The 17,689-nt window shown below is 44.3% G+C and overlaps 1 protein-coding gene across 6 annotated transcripts in view; it reads left to right on the top strand.

Annotated features, from left to right (window-relative positions):
- The window catches only part of HERC2 (HECT and RLD domain containing E3 ubiquitin protein ligase 2), a 179,306-nt gene that overhangs the window by 39,797 nt on the left and 121,820 nt on the right, over positions 1 to 17,689 (top strand). For 5 of the 6 annotated variants that reach the window (XM_061626960.1, XM_061626959.1, XM_061626957.1 and 2 more), the window contains exons 22-27: positions 63 to 218; positions 312 to 497; positions 718 to 888; positions 976 to 1,079; positions 6,699 to 6,849; positions 9,951 to 10,165. In XM_061626960.1, coding sequence (XP_061482944.1) covers positions 63 to 218; positions 312 to 497; positions 718 to 888; positions 976 to 1,079; positions 6,699 to 6,849; positions 9,951 to 10,165 — 983 coding nt within the window. The remainder of the gene's footprint in view (positions 1 to 62; positions 219 to 311; positions 498 to 717; positions 889 to 975; positions 1,080 to 6,698; positions 6,850 to 9,950; positions 10,166 to 17,689) is intronic. The other variant, XM_061626958.1, reaches the window with a different exon arrangement.

Here is a 17,689-nt window from a genome sequence, read left to right as displayed (position 1 = left end):
CACTTTTGTGTGACTGGTCCTGAACGTCTAGGAGTTGGCTGTGATACTCATTTTTTTGACAGGTCCTCAGCTTCTAGGAGTTGGTTCACTGCTAAAGAAATACACAGCCCTTTTGTGTACACATATTGGAGACATCCTGCCTGTAGCAACAAGCATTGCTTCCACTGGTCATAGGCATTTTGCAGAAGTATCTCGTGTTGTAGATGGAGACCTAACAGGTACTTCCTCATCTTGTCCTTTGCTTTTAGAGTCTGCCTACAGAGTTAAAATACAGAAGAGTAACCTGCTGATTCCTTTTTGTTTCCTCTTAGGTGTACTCCTTCCAGAATTGGTGGTATCAATAGTACTTCTTCTCAGTAAAAATGCTGGGCTTATCCAGGAAGCTGGTGCAATTCCTTTACTGGCTGGCCTATTAGAACATCTGGACAGATTCAACCATTTAGCTCCTGGGAAAGAGAGAGATGACAATGAAGACTTAGCTTGGCCAGGAATAATGGGTATGTTCTTTCCTGGAAACATTCAGCACTTACTGGAGCTTTCTAGTAGAGCTTCCACCTTTGAAGCAGGTAGGCTTCAAAAGCTTTGACTTGACACAAAACGTACTTAAAACAAGCTATATAATTACATAGTATTTTCTTTACTATTTGGTTCTTCACTCTTTTGATTGGACCTTTTTGTTATGAACCACAGCAATAACATATTTTTTTCACTTATTAGGTTCATTTTTTACAGGACAGAATTGCAGAAACAATGAGGAAGTGACACTTATACGAAAAGCTGACCTGGAGAACCACAATAAAGATGGTGGCTTCTGGACAGTGATTGATGGCAAAGTGTATGATATAAAGGATTTCCAAACCCAGTCATTAACAGGGAGCAGCATTCTTGGTGAGATTTCACTTTGCTAACAAAGCAGATTCCAAAGACCATATCTTGTTCAGTTGCCTGAACAGATTGTTTTTCTGTTTCCTTTAGCTCAGTTTGCAGGAGAGGATCCAGTTGTTGCTTTGGAAGCAGCTCTGCAATTTGAAGATACAAGAGAATCAATGCATGCCTTCTGCGTTGGCCAGTATATGGAGGTAAGAGATTGTTCAAACATACAATTTGTCAGCTGTTAGTTTTGTTACTTGTCAGTCTTGATTTGACTTTGAAACAATATGGCTTTCCATTCTCTTCCAATGATGCCCATGTTCTATGCCATGTTGGACAGCTTCATGCAACCACTTCTGTGCTGGATCCTTGCCCTTTTTGGCTAATAAAAGCTAGCAGGGATGGAACAGCCGCCTGTGCCAGGGAAGTGATTAATGCCTCTCTGTGAGAGGGGGTGGTCCCTGGCTGCCTGAAAGAGGCAGACCACTCCTGAAGAGACCCCCCCTGGACCCAGAAAATTTTAATAACTATAGGCTGGTGGCAAATGTTGCTTTCCTGGGCAAGGTACTTGAACAAGTGGTGGCAGGCCAGCTCCAGACACTCTTGGATGAGACCAATGATCTGGATCCATTTCAGTCGGGTTTCAGGCCTGGAAACAGCCTTGGTCGCCCTGTATGATGACCTCTCTTGGGAGAGAGATAGGGGGAGTGTGACTGTTGATTCTTCTTGATATCTCAGCGGCTTTCGATACCATCGCCCGTGGTATCCTTCTGGGAAGACTGGCTGAGTTGGGAGTAGGAGGGACTGCATGGTGGTGGTTCTACACCTACTTGGCGGGTCATCTCTAGAAGGTGGTGCTTGGGGAACAGTGCCCCAGGGTCAGTTCTGTCCCCCATGCTGTTCAACATCTACATGAAACTGTTGGGTGTGGTCATTTGGAGTTTTGGAGTGTGTTGCCATCAGTATGCTGATGACACACAGCTCTATTTCACCTTTTCATCTTCTTCAAGTGAGGCTGTCAATGTGCTGAACCAGTGCCTGGTTGTGACAATGGACTGGATAAGGGCTAATAAACTGAGGCTCAATCCAGACAAGACTGAGATGCTGCTAGTGGGTGGTTCTTCTGACCAGATGGTGGATGTGTTGCGTGTGCATGTATAGATCATACAAGGATGGAATCCAAGAGTCGCATAGAACAGGAATAAGCCAGGCCAGGCAAGTTTCTTGTAAGAGTCTTTACTAGGCAAAGACATTAGACACAGTTCTCTTCACAGACAGCTTTTCCCCCACACTAAGTTTTTCCAAGCATCCCACCTTATCAGGCTTCCCAGCCAGCTACTGACCTTGGCAAACCTGGCGCTCTGTTCTCACAGCTTAACCCTTCTGCTTCAGGTTTCACTCTCTTTGCTAAAAAACCCTGTCTGTGAGTCTCACAGCCTGCTTCACTGACCAACAGGATGTCCAACCTGTCCTGGATGGGGTTGCTCTCCCCCTGAAGGAGCAGGTTTGTAGCTTGGGGGTTCTCCTAGAACAGCCTTTCCCAACTAGTGGGCCACCAGGTGTTGTTGGACCACAATTTCCATCTTTCCTGACCATTGGCAATGCTGGCTGAGGCTGATGGGAGTTGTGGTCCAACAACATCTGGTGGCCCACTAGTTGGGAAAGGCTGTCCTAGAACCATCTCTGTCACTTGAGGCTCAGGTAGCCTCGGTGGCACGGAGTGCCTTCTACCAACTTTGGTTGGTAGCCCAGCTACACCCCTATCTGGACAGGGATAACCTGGCTTCAGTTGTCCATGCTCTGGTAACCTCCAAGTTAGATTACTGCAATGCACTGTACGGTGGGGGTGCCTATGAAGATGGTTCAGAAACTGCAGCTTGTGCAAAATGCAGCGGCCAGATTGGTAAAAGGGACCAGATGGTTTGAACTTATAAAACCGATTCTGGCCCGCTTGCATTGGCTGCCTTTATGCTTCCGAGCTCGATTCAAGGTGCTGGTTTTAACCTATAAAGCCTTACATGGATTGGGACCACAATACCTGATGAACGCCTCTCCCGACATGAACCCACCCGTACTCTGCGCTCACCATCCAAGTTCCTCCTCCAGGTGCCTACTCTGATTGAACCTGGGAGGCTGGCAACAAAGGAGAGGGCCTTCTCAGTAGTGGCCCCCAAATTATGGAATGATCTCTGACAAGGTGCGCTTGGCACCAACACTGTTATCTTTTCGGCACCAGGTCAAGACTTTCCTCTTCTCCCAGGCGTTTTGGCATGTGTTTTTAATTGCTTTTTAAAAAATGTGTTTTTAAAATTTGTATATTTGTTTTTAATGTTTTTAATTGCTGTAAACCACCCAGAGACCTTCGGCTATGTGGCAGTAAATAAATGCAATATAATAATAATAATAATAATAATAATAATAATAAATGTTCTACACTTCAAGTAATAGGTGTATATAAATCTGATTGCATTTCTAGAGGGGTTTTTTTTGTTAGATCTCAGACTACTTTTAGGAAAAAAGCCTGTGCTGGTGGCAAAAGAAGTTGAAAGGATTGATACTCTGTTCCTTTAGCATCAAAGCTCATTTTGGCTTCTGATATTTTTGGCAAAACCATGATAAATCATATATATAAATAACAATTTTATTCTGTTAGTCTGAAGGGGTCATGTGATATAGTAGTTTTAGTATAAAAATTAATTATGGGGAATGTTTAGCCATAAAGCTCACTGGGTGACCTTGGGCTAGTCACTCACTATGAAATGCTTTGCCTAACCTGCCTCTCAAGAATATTGTAGGATAAAATGGAGGAAAATCTCATATGCCAACATGAACTCCTTGGAGGAAAGAAGAGATGGATATGTGATTTTTTTTTTTAAAAAAGTTGTTCTCTCCTTGGTTGCAATTATATTGCAGTTGAGTAGGGCTATGGCATCTCATGCAGCATCTGAAAGAACATGAGGATATTGGTTTTAGTTTTTTTCAAGTAAGTTCAGATTTCTCTACTTTAGAAAAATAGGATGGCAGCACTAATTAATGAATCAACTCAATAAATTAAAACTGTGGCTCCTTTTAAAATGATTGAGCCTGATTGGGCATTGACCTCAGGTCATCACCCTTGAGCCTTTTTTGGATTTTAAACCCTGACGCCACTCTTCTTTGATCAGGGCCAGTAGCAGAATATTTTGGGAACTGGTTGCAACAGGGAAGAGCCCCATGGTTAGAAAGCTTGCTGTAAAGCCTGCATTGGTTGCTTGGCAGTTGGAAAGTACTGGAGAAAGAGTGGCTGTCACTAGGAAAGCAGTGTTTGCAGTGAATGGTCCCTGGAAGTGTAGAGACTGGAAGAAAGGAAGATGTGATTTATTTGATCCTCTGGCAGTTTATTAAGTCTAAGATCTCTTTTGTTGGCCAAGTGAGTTTGGGAGTGGGTGGACGGATAGGCAGGAAAGAAAGTCTCTTTCACATGAGTGTCTTGTATCTGGCTGACTGCAGCTGGAAGGATGCTGCTGTAAATGAGCAGGGGCATTTGTATGTTCTTAATGGGAGGGCCAGTCTAACCAAACCTCCATATACAGAGGCATTATGCTTCTATATGTTTTCCAAGTCCCAACAAAGAGCGTGGTGTTGCTTGAAAGAAAGGAAGAAGATGGAAACACTAGGCCTTTCTAGAGACTACCTTTAGCTCTCCTACAAAAATTGCTTTCTTTGTTTGAGTACTTGGTTGCACAACAGTAGTGTAATCTTTCTTTGTGTTGTCTTTTTTTAATATTATTATTTTATTCTTATTATTTATTTAATTTATTAGTCGCCCATCTGGCTGGTTGTCCAGCCACTCTGGGCGACGTACAAGATAAAACAATACATTAAAACATTAAAATTTAAAACCATAACAGTAAGAAACCTAACCCACCCCAAAAGCCTGCCTGAAGAGCCAGGTCTTCAAGGCCCGGCGGAAGCTTATCATAGAAGGGGCATGGCGGAGATCATTTGGGAGAGAGTTCCACAGGGTGGGGGCCACTATTGAAAAAGCCCTCTCTCTAGTCCTCACCAGTCTAGCTGTTTTAACCGGTGGGATCGAGAGAAGGTCTTCTGAGGCTGATCTTGTTGAGCGGCATCCCTGACGATGCTGGAGGCGCTCCTTCAGATAGACTGGGCCAAAACCGTATAGGGTTTTAAAGGTCAAAACCAACACCTTGAATTGGGCCTGGTAAACAACCGGTAGCCAGTGCAACTCCTTCAGCACTGGAGTGATGTGATCTTGTGCTGGCGGCTGCCTTTAATCAGACGAGCCGCCGCATTCTGTACCAGTTGCAGCTTCTGGACCGTTTTCAAGGGTAACCCCACGGAGAGCGCATTACAGTAGTCTAGGCGAGAGGTGACCACGGCATGTACTACCGGTGGGAGCAGATGGTTGGGAAGGTAGGGGCGCAGCCTCCGTATCAGATGGAGTTGATACAGCGCCGCCCGGCTCACAGCCGAGACTTGAGCCTCCATGGTCAGCTGGGAGTCAAGAATGACCCCCAGGCTGCGGACCTGGTCTTTCAGGGGCAAACGTACCCCATTGAGCACCAGGTCCACATCCCCCAGCCTTCCCTTGTCTCCCACAAACAGTACCTCGGTTTTGTCAGGGTTCAATGTTCTGAAATTAATCTTCTTAATCTTCTGAAAGCTAAAAAAATATGCTATCTTTTAAAAAGGTTTTGAAGAACTAAATGTAAAATGTCAATCTTCATTACAAATTCAGAATTTATCAGTATGCAGGTTTTCCATTTTTTTTGGGGGGGGGGTAAAAGAAGAGGTGCCAGTACTCACATCTTGATAAAGTGTCATGGGTGCCAGCACAAAATAGCTGCCATGGACAGTGAGAAGAAGAGGTGCTGGTATTCCATACCAGTGAGTACCACCATAAAAAAGTACTGGACTGCCCTCTGATTAATCAGTTAAATTGCTTAGAACTGAAAACTCCTTAAAAATGAATGAAGTAGGTAGAATTATTTATTTATTTAGTAAATTTATATCCCGCCCAGTAGGAGCCCAAGATAGCAAACAAAAGCACTAAAAACACTTTAAAACAGACTTTGAAAAATGAAAATGGAAACAGACTTTAAAATATATTAAAACAAAACATCTTTAAAAACATCTTTTTAAAAAAACCTTTGAAAAATCTTAAAAAGCAATTCCAACACAGACTGGGATAAGGTCTCTACTTAAAAGGCTTGTTGCAAGAGGAAGGTCTTCAGTAGGCCCCAAAAAGATAATGGAGATGGTGCCTGTCTAATATTTAAAGGGAGGGAATTCCAAAGGGTAGGTGCCACAACACTAAAGGTCTGCTTCCTATGTTGTGCGGAATGAACTTCCTGATAAGATGGTATCTGCAGGATGCCCTCACCTGCAGAGCGCAGTGATTGGCTGGGTATATAAGGGGTAAGACGATCTTTCAGGTATCCTAGTCCCATGGATTACATCATATTATATTTATCTGATATATATCCCACCCTTTCTCCCAATAAGGAGCCCACTTTAAACACTTTAAAACATAACATGGAGGCAACATAGTAGTGTAAAATTGGAATAGGACAGTTACTACTTTATTACTTGGCATAGTTATACCTTTCTCTGTGGGTGGATTCCCTCTTGCCCTTAGCCCTTCCTGTATCTCCTACACATCACAACTGACTACCAACTTCAAGTTTCTGATGATATTTCATAAAATGTAAACTCAGATTATTTGATGAGTAAAAGGTTTTTTTTTTGGTGGATTGGGTAACTTGATCTTTGTCTTACAACTGATGTTCATTATGATATGTCTTTTTTTCCCCTTTCTGTTCTAGCCTGACCAGGAAGTGATCACAACACCAGATACTGGTAGTCTGTCATCACCTCTTATAGACACTGAAAGAAATTTAGGGCTGCTTCTTGGTCTGCATGCTTCCTACTTAGCAATGAGTACACCACTTTCTCCTGTGGAGGTTGAATGTGCCAGTAAGAATATCTTTACTTAAATTAAATGTCAATGTAACTAATATGAAATTGGGAATGTGCCCATTGTTTTAGGCCCATGTTTTAACATAACTCTAGCTGTATGACAGATATAATGTGTGATTCAATCCTATGCATGTTTTCTCAGAAACAACCTCCCACTTAGTTTTCTGGGATCTACTCCATAGTGAGTATGTATAGTATTACAGCTTTAGATATCATATCTTTATAATACAATTTACCCATCATTTCTGTGGACCATTATACGTAGCTGCACAACAAGATTCCTAGGCAAACTCTTGTTTCAGTTACTTTGGGATAAAATTCTACATGCGTATAGGAAGTCAAGTACTTGCTGTAGGTCAGGTGTGGGAAAACTTTGGCTCTCCAGATGTTGCTAAACTGCAACTCCCATCAGCTCCAGCAAGCATGGCCAGTTGGCATCTGGAGGGCCAAAGATTCCTCATGCCTGACTTAGGTAATGAAGTAAAAACTTAAAAAACAAAAACTAAAAAATCTGTGTGGAGGATAATTTTCCATTAACCTCTTAGTAGTGTAACTTGTTTCATACTGTAACCTAATAAGGCAGTTTTTCATGTGTGCAATTCTGCCAGCTCTGGGAAAGAATTACTGTCCTGCTGATTAGCATGTAGTTTACAAACTTCAAGTGCAAGGTTTGACTTAGAAGGAATTGTCACTTTCTATACACTTGCTTGTTGGACCCTTGCCCGTCATGGCTCGTTATGAGCTGTAAAGCGGAACTGGGTAAAGGGATTAAGGCAATGGTAAATGCGTCCTTGGAGGATGGTGCAATGCCATTAGCCCTCAAGGAGGCAATAAGAAGACCTATTCTGAAAAAGTCCTCCTTGGATCCCCAAGATTTAAACAACTTTTGCCCAGTTTCCAATTTACCATTCTTGGGCAAGGTGATTGAGCGTGTGGTGGCTACACAGTTACAGACACACTTGGAGGAAGCAGATTATCTAGATCCTTTCCCGTCGGGCTTCAGGACTGGACACGGAACTGAAACAGCCTTGGTCGCTCTAGTGGATGATATGAGGAGGGCGTTGGATAGGGGAGAACACACTTTCCTCGTCCTCCTGGATCTCTCAGCGGCTTTCGATACCGTTGACCACGGTATCCTGTTAAGTTGGCTGGAGGGGTTGGGAATAGGAGGCACTGTTTTACGGTGGTTCCGTTCCTATCTCTCCAGCAGATACCAACGAGTAGCGTTGGGGGATGAGGTTTCAGACCCTTGGCCCCTCAACTGTGGTGTGCCACAGGGTTCTATCCTCTCCCCCATGCTATTCAACATTTATATGAAACCGCTGGGAGCCATCATCAGGAGTTTTGGGCTGCAGTGTCACCAATATGCGGATGACACGCAGCTCTATCATTTAAATCCTCACCAGAGTTGGCTGTGGATACCTTGTCCAGTTGCCTGGAGTCCGTAAGTGGATGGATGGGAGAGAACAGGCTGAAGCTAAACCCCGACAAGACCGAGGTGTTACTAGTGGGGGATAAGAGAAGGCTGGGAAATTTTGACCTGGTACTTAATGGGGTGAAATTACCCCTGAAAGACCAGGTCCGCAGCCTTGGGGTCATTTTGGACTCCCAGCTGTCTATGGAGGCTCAGGTTTCTGCAGTGAGCTGGGCAGCTTGGTACCAACTCCATCTGGTACAAAGGCTGCATCCCTACCTTCTGTTACATCTGCTCCCACGAGTGATACATGCCCTGGTCTCCTCTCGATTAGACTATTGTAATGCGCTCTACGTGGGGTTACCCCTGAAGACGGTCCGGAAATTACAACTGGTACAGAATGCGGCGGCACGCTTAATAAAGCAGAGCCGTCGCCGGGATCATGTTACCCCAGTGTTGATGGAGCTACACTGGCTGCCAGTTGTGTACCGGGCCCAATTCAAGGTGTTGGTACTAACCTTTAAAACCCTATACGGTTCCGGCCCAGTCTATCTGAAGGAACGCCTCCAGTATCACCGAACATGCCGCCAGACAAGATCAGCTTCACAAGACCTTCTCTCGGTCCCACCGGTGAAAACAGCTAGACTGGTGCAGACCAGAGAGAGGGCCTTTTCGATCGTGGCCCCCACCCTCTGGAACTTGCTTCCTTTTGACCTTCGTCACGCCTCCTCCCTGATGGCTTTTCGCCAAGCTTTAAAGACCTGGCTGTTCAGGCAGGCCTATGGGACTTCTGGGGTGGGTTAGGTTTTTATATTGTATTATTGAAGGATGGTTAGATGAATTTCTGTTAATATTGTAAATTGTTGTATGTATATGTTTTTATATTGTATTTATATTGTGTACGTCGCCCAGAGTGTCCGTCTTGGCGGACAGATGGGCGACTAATTAAATAAAATTTTATTATTATTATTATTATAAGGCTAAATGAAGAAATAAAAAATGTGTTATTTCCAAAAGCAGCTTAGGTAGAAAATGGTTGGTTGATTTTCATTGCTGCCTTTTTAAATATCTATGATGGTTGTTTCATTGTTTAAATTTGTATGCTACTTTATGTGTCCAAGGACTGAAAAGTGGAGTAAAAATAAAGTCAAATCTAAGTTTATGGAAAATATGGGGCTAAATTGTAGCTCTTGAGAAGATGAAACTATACGACAGTGTGGCTGTAGCTCAGTGGTAAAATACATGCTTTGCTTACAAAAGGTCCCCAGTTCTGTCTTTAGCATCTTCATTTTAAATAAAAATAAGTATCTCAGATATCAGGGAAAGACCTTTTGCCCCAAACTGAAGAGCCCTGCCAGTTGGACGAGACTTGGTTGACCTAGATGGGCTAAATGTATCAGGAAGCCTCGTATGTTTATACATATTGGAACAAATTATTGTTAAATTGCTTGAGACAAAAAAGAGCTCCTGCAAAACTACATTTCTGAATGAGTCCTCTAAAATGTTTGTGTGTGACATAGAGTCTTGCATATTAGGGGAGATAGCCTGCTTTTATTGGACAGAAGAGTTGCATTTTCACTCGCTTAATAAAGCTGCAAAAGCAGTGTTATGCATTTTTATGTACTTCTGTTCATTTTGATGTACTTTTAACATGCTATTTAATGTACTTCCGTTTCTCTTGTAGAATGGTTGAAGTCTTCTATTTTCTCTGGAGGCTTGCAAACCAGTCAAATACACTACAGTTATAATGAGGAGAAGGATGAAGACCACTGCAGCTCTCCTGGTAACACCACCCCTAACAAATCAAAGCTGTATTTGCATCGACTGACCCTGAGTGACCACTCACAACCATTTCTGCAAGCAATTGCAGACAATAGTATCCAGGATCACACTGTCAAGGTAATGGTGCACAGTCGTAAGGGCACGGGCAAGTCAGCTGTTGTTCCCTGTGCTTCCCAATGGTCATGGCACTCTGTCTGAAGAGAGAGGGAGGAGTTGGATCATCTCAATCTGGCCATTGGAATTGTCAGTGGGAATTTTGGCATCTGGAAATCTTTGACCTCTTAGCAGGGCTGGGGACCCTTTTTTAGTCCAAGGGCTGCATACCCTTCAGGGCAAACATGCTCCTGGGTGGGTCAGAGGCAAAAGTGGGCAGAGTGATGAATATATATTTTACCTTGGTATAGTAGGCTAGTTTTACACATATTTTTACACCTCTCTCTGTCTTCCATCTAAGCAGGCAAGAGGCATGATCAGAGTTGAAGGACAATTTCAGCCAGACAAAAAACACTCAATGAGGGTGTGAAGCAGGGCTAGCAGGGGGTGTGGGTTGGGAAGGGAGTATGGACTGGGGAGAGTTCTGAGGGCTGCATTTAGCTTCCAAGCCTAAGGTTTCCCACCCTTGACTTACAGGAATCCTGGGGGAGTATATGGGAGATGACCTCTATATTCCATCAGGGCTCAAAGCAGGACTTTAATGAGCGCCTTGGACCAGGGTCCCCACTTTGGCTTCTGGCAATAGACCATACTTGGGAACATTTGTCTCCCAGTTTTCCTGTAGACCAAAGATGGGGAGCCTGTGGCCCCCCAGATGTTTCTGGACTGTTGCTATTTCTGACCATTGGCCATGATGGCTGGTGCTGATGAGAGTCCAACAATCTTTGGAGAGCCACAGGTTCTGCACAATATAGACATTCCTTACATCTCTCCGCTACATTGTGGGCTGAGTAGTACCTAGCCTCCTTGTCAAGAAATCATAATGGAGCAAAGTGGATAACCTGATAGCCACTTGCCAGTAGAGATAGGAAAGTTTGAACAATTCAAAATGCGTGTGTGTGTGCAAATTATATATGAGTCTGATATCTACTTTCTAGTTAGTTCTCCCTCCCCCCTTTACTGTTTCTCTTGATCTACGATACTCATTGAGTGGTGGGACAACTGCAACAGGCCGATTCATCTTTTTCCTTACACCACCTTCTGACTATAGCAGGGAAATAGCACCTGTCTTTAAAAGAAAACCCTGTAAAATTCTGCTTAATGAATATAAGTAAAACATGTGCCATACGAAGAATGGTGCTCTTCTTGTGTTGCTGGAGAAACTCATCAGCTTGGGTTACAGCTCCACCGTGTGGTCAAAGGCAGGAAAGACAAATTGAGGGAAGTAGGTCACTCCCAGCATTCCTCAGTTCACTTTCCTGTCTCCATTGAAGTGGTCGCTATTTATATTTGCTCCCACGTTTCTCCCCAGGCCTTACTCTATTTTCTTTTACCCTCTGTTTATTTGCTTTTCCTGGTCCTTTGCAGTTCCTGGGAAAAAACCCAACTCCTCTTTCCTTTCTCCTTTCCTTCTGGCTTCGCCACTTCAGTGCAGGGAAAAAGCCTAGTTGTTCGTAGGCATCCAGAGCTGTTTTTTCTACTGCAGTTGGTCACTGCGCCTTCTTATTGGGTGTGTGTGTTGCACCATTTGCAGCTTCCTTCAGCCGTATTTGCGCTACTCGGAGTCGTCATTATGGCGTATCGTAGCTCTTCTCTGGCTGCTTCTCCTAGTGCTAGCAATTCCTGCAACCTGTAAGGCAAAGCAGAAACGCCGCCTTTTAGGCTCCTTCCGGTTGGTGACAAGTCGCTTGGACACAAAAGGGCACGCTACAAGGAGGAGACAGACCTTGTATCAGCCTGTTCCTCAGAACAGCAAGCAGGCTCCCAGGCTTTTCAGTGTTTGGACCAGCATTTGGATTTTTGTCTAACCCATCACCACCGTGACCCAGGGGGCCAAGAAACTTTGCATGGGATGTTTCCCACACATTCCTCAGGGGAGGAAGACTGTGCTGGGTTTAATGACTCTCCCCCTTTAACCCAGCAAACCGCCTCTGCCTGGTGCCATGACAGACCGTCCCAAGCTCATGCTGAGTCTCTGACACTTTCCAACCAGGAATTTCTTCTCAGACCAGAGATTCTTAGACAGATTAGAAAGGCACTAGTGGGGCAGTTCTCTATGGAACTAAGAAATCCTCACACTGCTACTGAAGCTAATTCTAATGTCCCTTCCACCTCTCAAGGCAGACCTGCCAGACATCTCCTGCCACACCATAGTAGTTCTACTCAGGGCAAACATGCCTCTAGCAGGAACCATGCCACCAGACCTGATTACCCTAACCCCTTCACTTTAGATACTTAGGGACTTGGGGATACCTCTTCGAGGTCATATCTTGCCACCTCTCCTCTTAATGCAGACCAGCTTGACCCTCTGCGTAGCCATGAGTTGGAAGAGGGAGAATGGAATGAAGGTTCCTTTGGGGATGAACAGATGTCCCATCGCCTGTTTCATGAATATTACTTTGTGCCTTTGCTGAACAGAGTCGTAGCCACATTGGAGCATAACCCTTCACCTTCTGAGCCTTCTCCATCCCATTCTAAAGGCACTGTGATTCTGCCTGAACCAAAGTCTTCTATTGGGTGCATCCCAGTGCCAGAGCTTGGAAAAGTTACTTTTTTGAACTACAACTCCCATCAGACCAATCCAGTGGCCATGCTAGCTGGGACTGATGGGAGTTGTAGTTCAAAAAAGTAACTTTTCCAAGCTCTGCCCAGTGCTGGATCCTTTTAAGACCCTTACCAAGGCTGAATGGGATGTTCCTCTCCAGTATAAAAAGTCAGTGGCTTTAGCTAATAAACTGTATAACCTAGATTCTGAGTTTACAGATCTGCTCAAGACTCCGGCCATTGACTATCCAGTATCTGCTCTTGTGGCCAAAAATATTTTGCCAAAAGATGGGGATGCCCAGCCTAAGGACTCAAATTAGAGGTGACTGGATTATGCCATTTGGAGGGATCATGAGGCTACAGCCTTGGTCATGTGAGCTTCATGCTCTGCTTGTGTTTACCAGGACAGCTCTTATCTGGCTAGACAAATTCATTGATAATCCCAATCAGGACCTTGACTGCTTGTGCAGGTCTCTTCTGAAGATCTCTAGAGTCATAACCTATGTGGCAGACTCCACCTTAGATGCTATGCAATTCACAACTTATGTTGTCGCTGATGTAGTCGCCAGGAGGACTTTATGGCTAAAGCACTGGGACACAGATGCTGCCTCCAGAGCCAACCTTTCTACAGCACCTTACACGGGGGGGGGGACTCTTTGGAGAAGAGGTGCTGAAAGATGTATTAGTGGAATCCTGAGATAAAAGTCTTAATATCTTCTCGCACAGATGTCAAGTGTTTTCCCTGCTGGTATTCCCCTTACCGGGCAAACCAATCCTTTCGTGGATCACGTCACTCTTCACGATTCAGGGATACTAGACCCTTTAGGGGCAATTGGAGCAAGTCCTGGTTCTCCTCAAGATATTCCCAAGGTCCTAAATCCTCCTCCAATAAGAGCAGACGTAACCAACACTCTTAATGATGCCAATATCCCACAAGTGGGCGACAGGCTCCAAAAGTTTTTTCATGCCTGAGAGATGACAACTTCAGACAAGTGGGTCCTCAACACCATTCTTCAGGGCTACAAGATAGATCTTCAGGCTCGGCCACTCCCTTCTCCAGTTTCCAACTCCACAGAGAAGAGGGGAATCATTCAGAAGGCCATTCTTCACTTCCTTTCCATGGCAGCCATTGAGCCAGTGCCTCTGGGCAAATCCTCCTTCAGCAGCTACTCAATATTCTTTGTTGTGCCAAAGAAGGAAAAAACGCCTGGAGGCCTGTCCTCTATCTCAAATTCCTGAACCAATGGGTAGTATACAGGAAGTTTTGCATGGAAACCCTGGCCTCAATCAAGGAGGCCATTCATCCTCAGGATCTTCTGTCCTCCTTACCTATATGTGACCTATTCACTCAAGCCACCGCATATTTCTCAGGTTCTTTTACAACGGTCAGCATTTTCAGTTTCAAGACTTATCCTTCGGTATAGCCTCAGCTCCAAGGGTATTTCCAAAAATTATGGTTGCCTTGATGGCCCATCTCCGCCTCCAAGGCATTCATATTTATCCATACCTGGATGCTCTGCTGATCTGTTTCCCGACCAGATAGCAGGTGCTTCGTGACCTTGACAACACCCTATCTTGCATAACAAGCCATGGATTCCTTCTGAACTTGCAAAACTGTGTCTGTGTTGGAATTGCTTTTAATATACTTTTTAAAAAACAATGTTTTTAACCCTTTTTAAAAGATGTTTTAAAACTTTAAAAAAAAGTTTTTAAAGTTGTTTTGTTTTAATGTATTTTAAGGTCTGTTTTTATGATGTTTTGATGTGATTTTAGTGCTTTTGTTTGCTGCCCTGGGCTCCTGCTGGGAGGAAGGGCGGGATATAAATGAAATAATAAATAAATAATAAATAAAAAAGTAATCTTCAACCCACTTCCACTCTAGTGCACCTTGGAGCTCTCTTAGACACTGCCAAGGGCATGGTTTTTCTTTCCCACAATAGAATTCAAAAGATCAGAATGGCGGCTCTGACTCTCTCAAACTCCAGATCCGCAGACCTCATGTTTATGGTGAGAGTGTTGGGTCTGCTAGTCTTTGCATCCCAATTCACACCCTGTGCCAAGTTTCATGCATGCCCGTTACAATGGACACTTCTACTATTTCAAAGAGCAATCGCCTCTTGCAGACATCTGCAGGTTCACATCTCTCCAGACCTTTGGAAGGCAATGACATTGTGGACCAAGTTACACAACTTGCAGAAGGGCCTTCACTTCAAAGATCGGGGCTGGGTGGTCACAATCACCTCAGAAGCCAGCCTACTCGGGTGGAGTGCCCACTGTCAGTGTCACTTCTCCCAGGGTTGGTGGTCTCTGGCGGAACAGAAGAGGAACATCAGCTGGCTCAAACTTTGGGCTGCATGCCTCACTCTGCAGTTCTTTGTTCCTCATCTCAACTTCTCCCATGTTTTCCTCTGGATGGACAACAATACTGTAAAATCTCATATCAACTGGGGGGGGGGAGAGATCTGTGGAGCTGCAGATGAAGGCCTACCTTCTTCTGAGTTGTGCAGAGAGACACCTAAGCTGTCTGTTGGCTGAGCACATCAGCGGCACTTCCAATGTCCAAGCCTACTGGCTAAACTGGCAGACAGTGAGACCAGGGAAATGGAAGCTACATCGCAGAGTGTTTCACCAGATCCAGTTACACTTGGGGAAGCCTCTGGTGGATCTGTTTACCTCTGTGGACAACCATCAGCCCAAGATATTCTTCAGGATCCTTTGCCCTGAGGTGGAAGCAGTGGACATACTGTCATCACCCTGGCCCAAAGGACTGCTATACACATTTCCACCTCTTCCAATCTTTCCTCAGGTATTATGCAAGATAAGAGAAGAGAAAGCCAGGGTAATCCTAGTGGTGCCATTTTGGCCCCGATACCCCTGGCTCTTGGACATTCTAGCCATGGCAGTCTCTCCACTGTGGCATCTCCCTCCTCATCCGGATCTGATCTTGCAGGGTCCTCTTCATCATCCGGACCCAAACTGGCTCCAACTGACGGCTTGGATATTGACTGGAGATGCTTGAACAAACTTGGGCTCAATGAGGAGGTTATTGAGACTGTTTCAGCATCTAGATGGCCTTCAACTGCATGTATCTACTCCTCCACTTGAAAGACCTTTGCTTCTTGGTTCTCTGTGAGGAATATCTCTCCCATCAAGCCAGACATTGGTGATGTTCTCGCCTTTCTTCAAGATGGGCTCAAACGTTTGAGACCCAATGCTCTAAAAAGACAAGCTGTGGGTATATCCTCTCTATCTTCAGACCCAGCAGCTGTTTTAATTTCTCAAAATCCTCTTCTAAAGTGTTTTCTGAGAGGAGCAACTTTGAAGTGTCCCCCCACAATATATAGATTACCATCCTGGGATCCCTACAGGGTACTGTGGGCCTTACAAAAGCCCCCATTTGAACACATGTGTTTCACAAAGAAAGGGTAGTGCTTCGTACTGACCTCTCCTTCCTCCCTAAGGTACTAACTCGTTTTCATAAGCAACAGAAGTTAATCCTTCCCACCTTCTGTCCTAATCCTGTCCACCCTCTTGAGTGGGTGTGGCATTCCTTAGAAGTTAGAAAAGCCTTAAAGTTTATACCAAGTCCTTTAGATTAACTGATTCCCTATTTGTTTCTTTTCATCCGGCCACTCTAGGTAAAAGAGTCACCACTTCCACACTATCCAGATGGATCAGGGCTTGCATTGCACTTGCTTATGAAGTCCAGAGATTGCCTATTCTGTCTAGAATAATGTCACGTTCTACAAGGACTGCAGCTGCCTCTGTGGCTCTCTCGGCTAATGCTCTCATAGAGGAAATTTGTTGGGCAGCCACTTGAGCTTCCCCTAGTACATTTACCAGACATAAGATGGAGACCTATGCATTGGTGGAAGCCGCTTTAGGTTCTTCAGTGAATTCTCCCTTAATGGTCAGTCCTTTCTTGGTGAGAATGCGAACTGAGGAATGCTGGGAGTGACCTACTTTCCTCAACTTGTCTTTCCTGCCTATGACCACAAGGTGGAGCTGTAACCCAAGCTGATGAGTTTCTGTCCAGCAACACAGAACTGCTTTTTGGGTAGGGAACCGATGGTTCTATGTGGCTGCAACTTCCAAAAACAGTTTTTCATTATGTTGTTCTCTTCCTTTATAATAGGAAGGAATGCAGCATCTCATTATCCTAACTTAGGAGGAGAAAACAGCCATCATTGTATATTTCTCACAGATGGGTGAATGCTTCTAATAATGTTTCATAAATGATGCGTTTAAGAAATATTACCTCTTTGGAATGATGCCATAGAGGGCAAGGAAACTAGGATCAGGAGGCCTACAGGGGATATATAATTAATAACTTTGGGAGAAGGACTGCAAGTGTTACCTGTTAAGACTTGTGGCTTTGTTGAATCTCTGTTTGAGATGACCTTCTTTGAGAGTGCAGCATTCACTAAATTTAAGGAGAGAAGCTGAAAAAGAAATAATGATTTAGGACAAAAATATTTAAAGAATCTCCTCCTTTTATATGAGGTTGCCTGAGCACTTCATTCTTCTTCTAAGACCTTGCTTCTGGCAATGCCACGATCAGAAATGTGGCAGATGAGTTACCTAGAAGTCAGGTGGACCTCCCTTGGAAGGTTGTTCCAAATCTTGGGTGCTACAACTGAAAATTCCTATCACTGTCCACGTGTGTCAGCCAGTAAGAGTTTTATTTTGGTGGGCTTTTGGAGAATACTGCCTTTCGGGCAGGGGTGGGGAACCTGTGGCCCTCTAGATGTCATTGGACTCCAACTCCCATCAACCCCACCCAGCATTGCCAATACTCATAGTTGAATTGTAATCAAGAAACATTTGCAGGACTACAAGTTCTTGACCTCTGCTTTTATAATGATTTTATACTATTCCTGCTGTTTTAGTCTCTTTTTTTAGCTTGTGTTATTTGTTAGCTATCCTTTTGGCCCTACTGTTTTG

The sequence above is a fragment of the Rhineura floridana genome, chromosome 5 (assembly GCF_030035675.1).
Source record: "Rhineura floridana isolate rRhiFlo1 chromosome 5, rRhiFlo1.hap2, whole genome shotgun sequence".
Classification (NCBI taxonomy): Eukaryota; Metazoa; Chordata; class Lepidosauria; order Squamata; family Rhineuridae; genus Rhineura; species Rhineura floridana.
The sequence above is the reverse complement of the archived record's forward strand: the minus strand, read 5'-3'. Positions and strand labels throughout refer to the sequence as shown.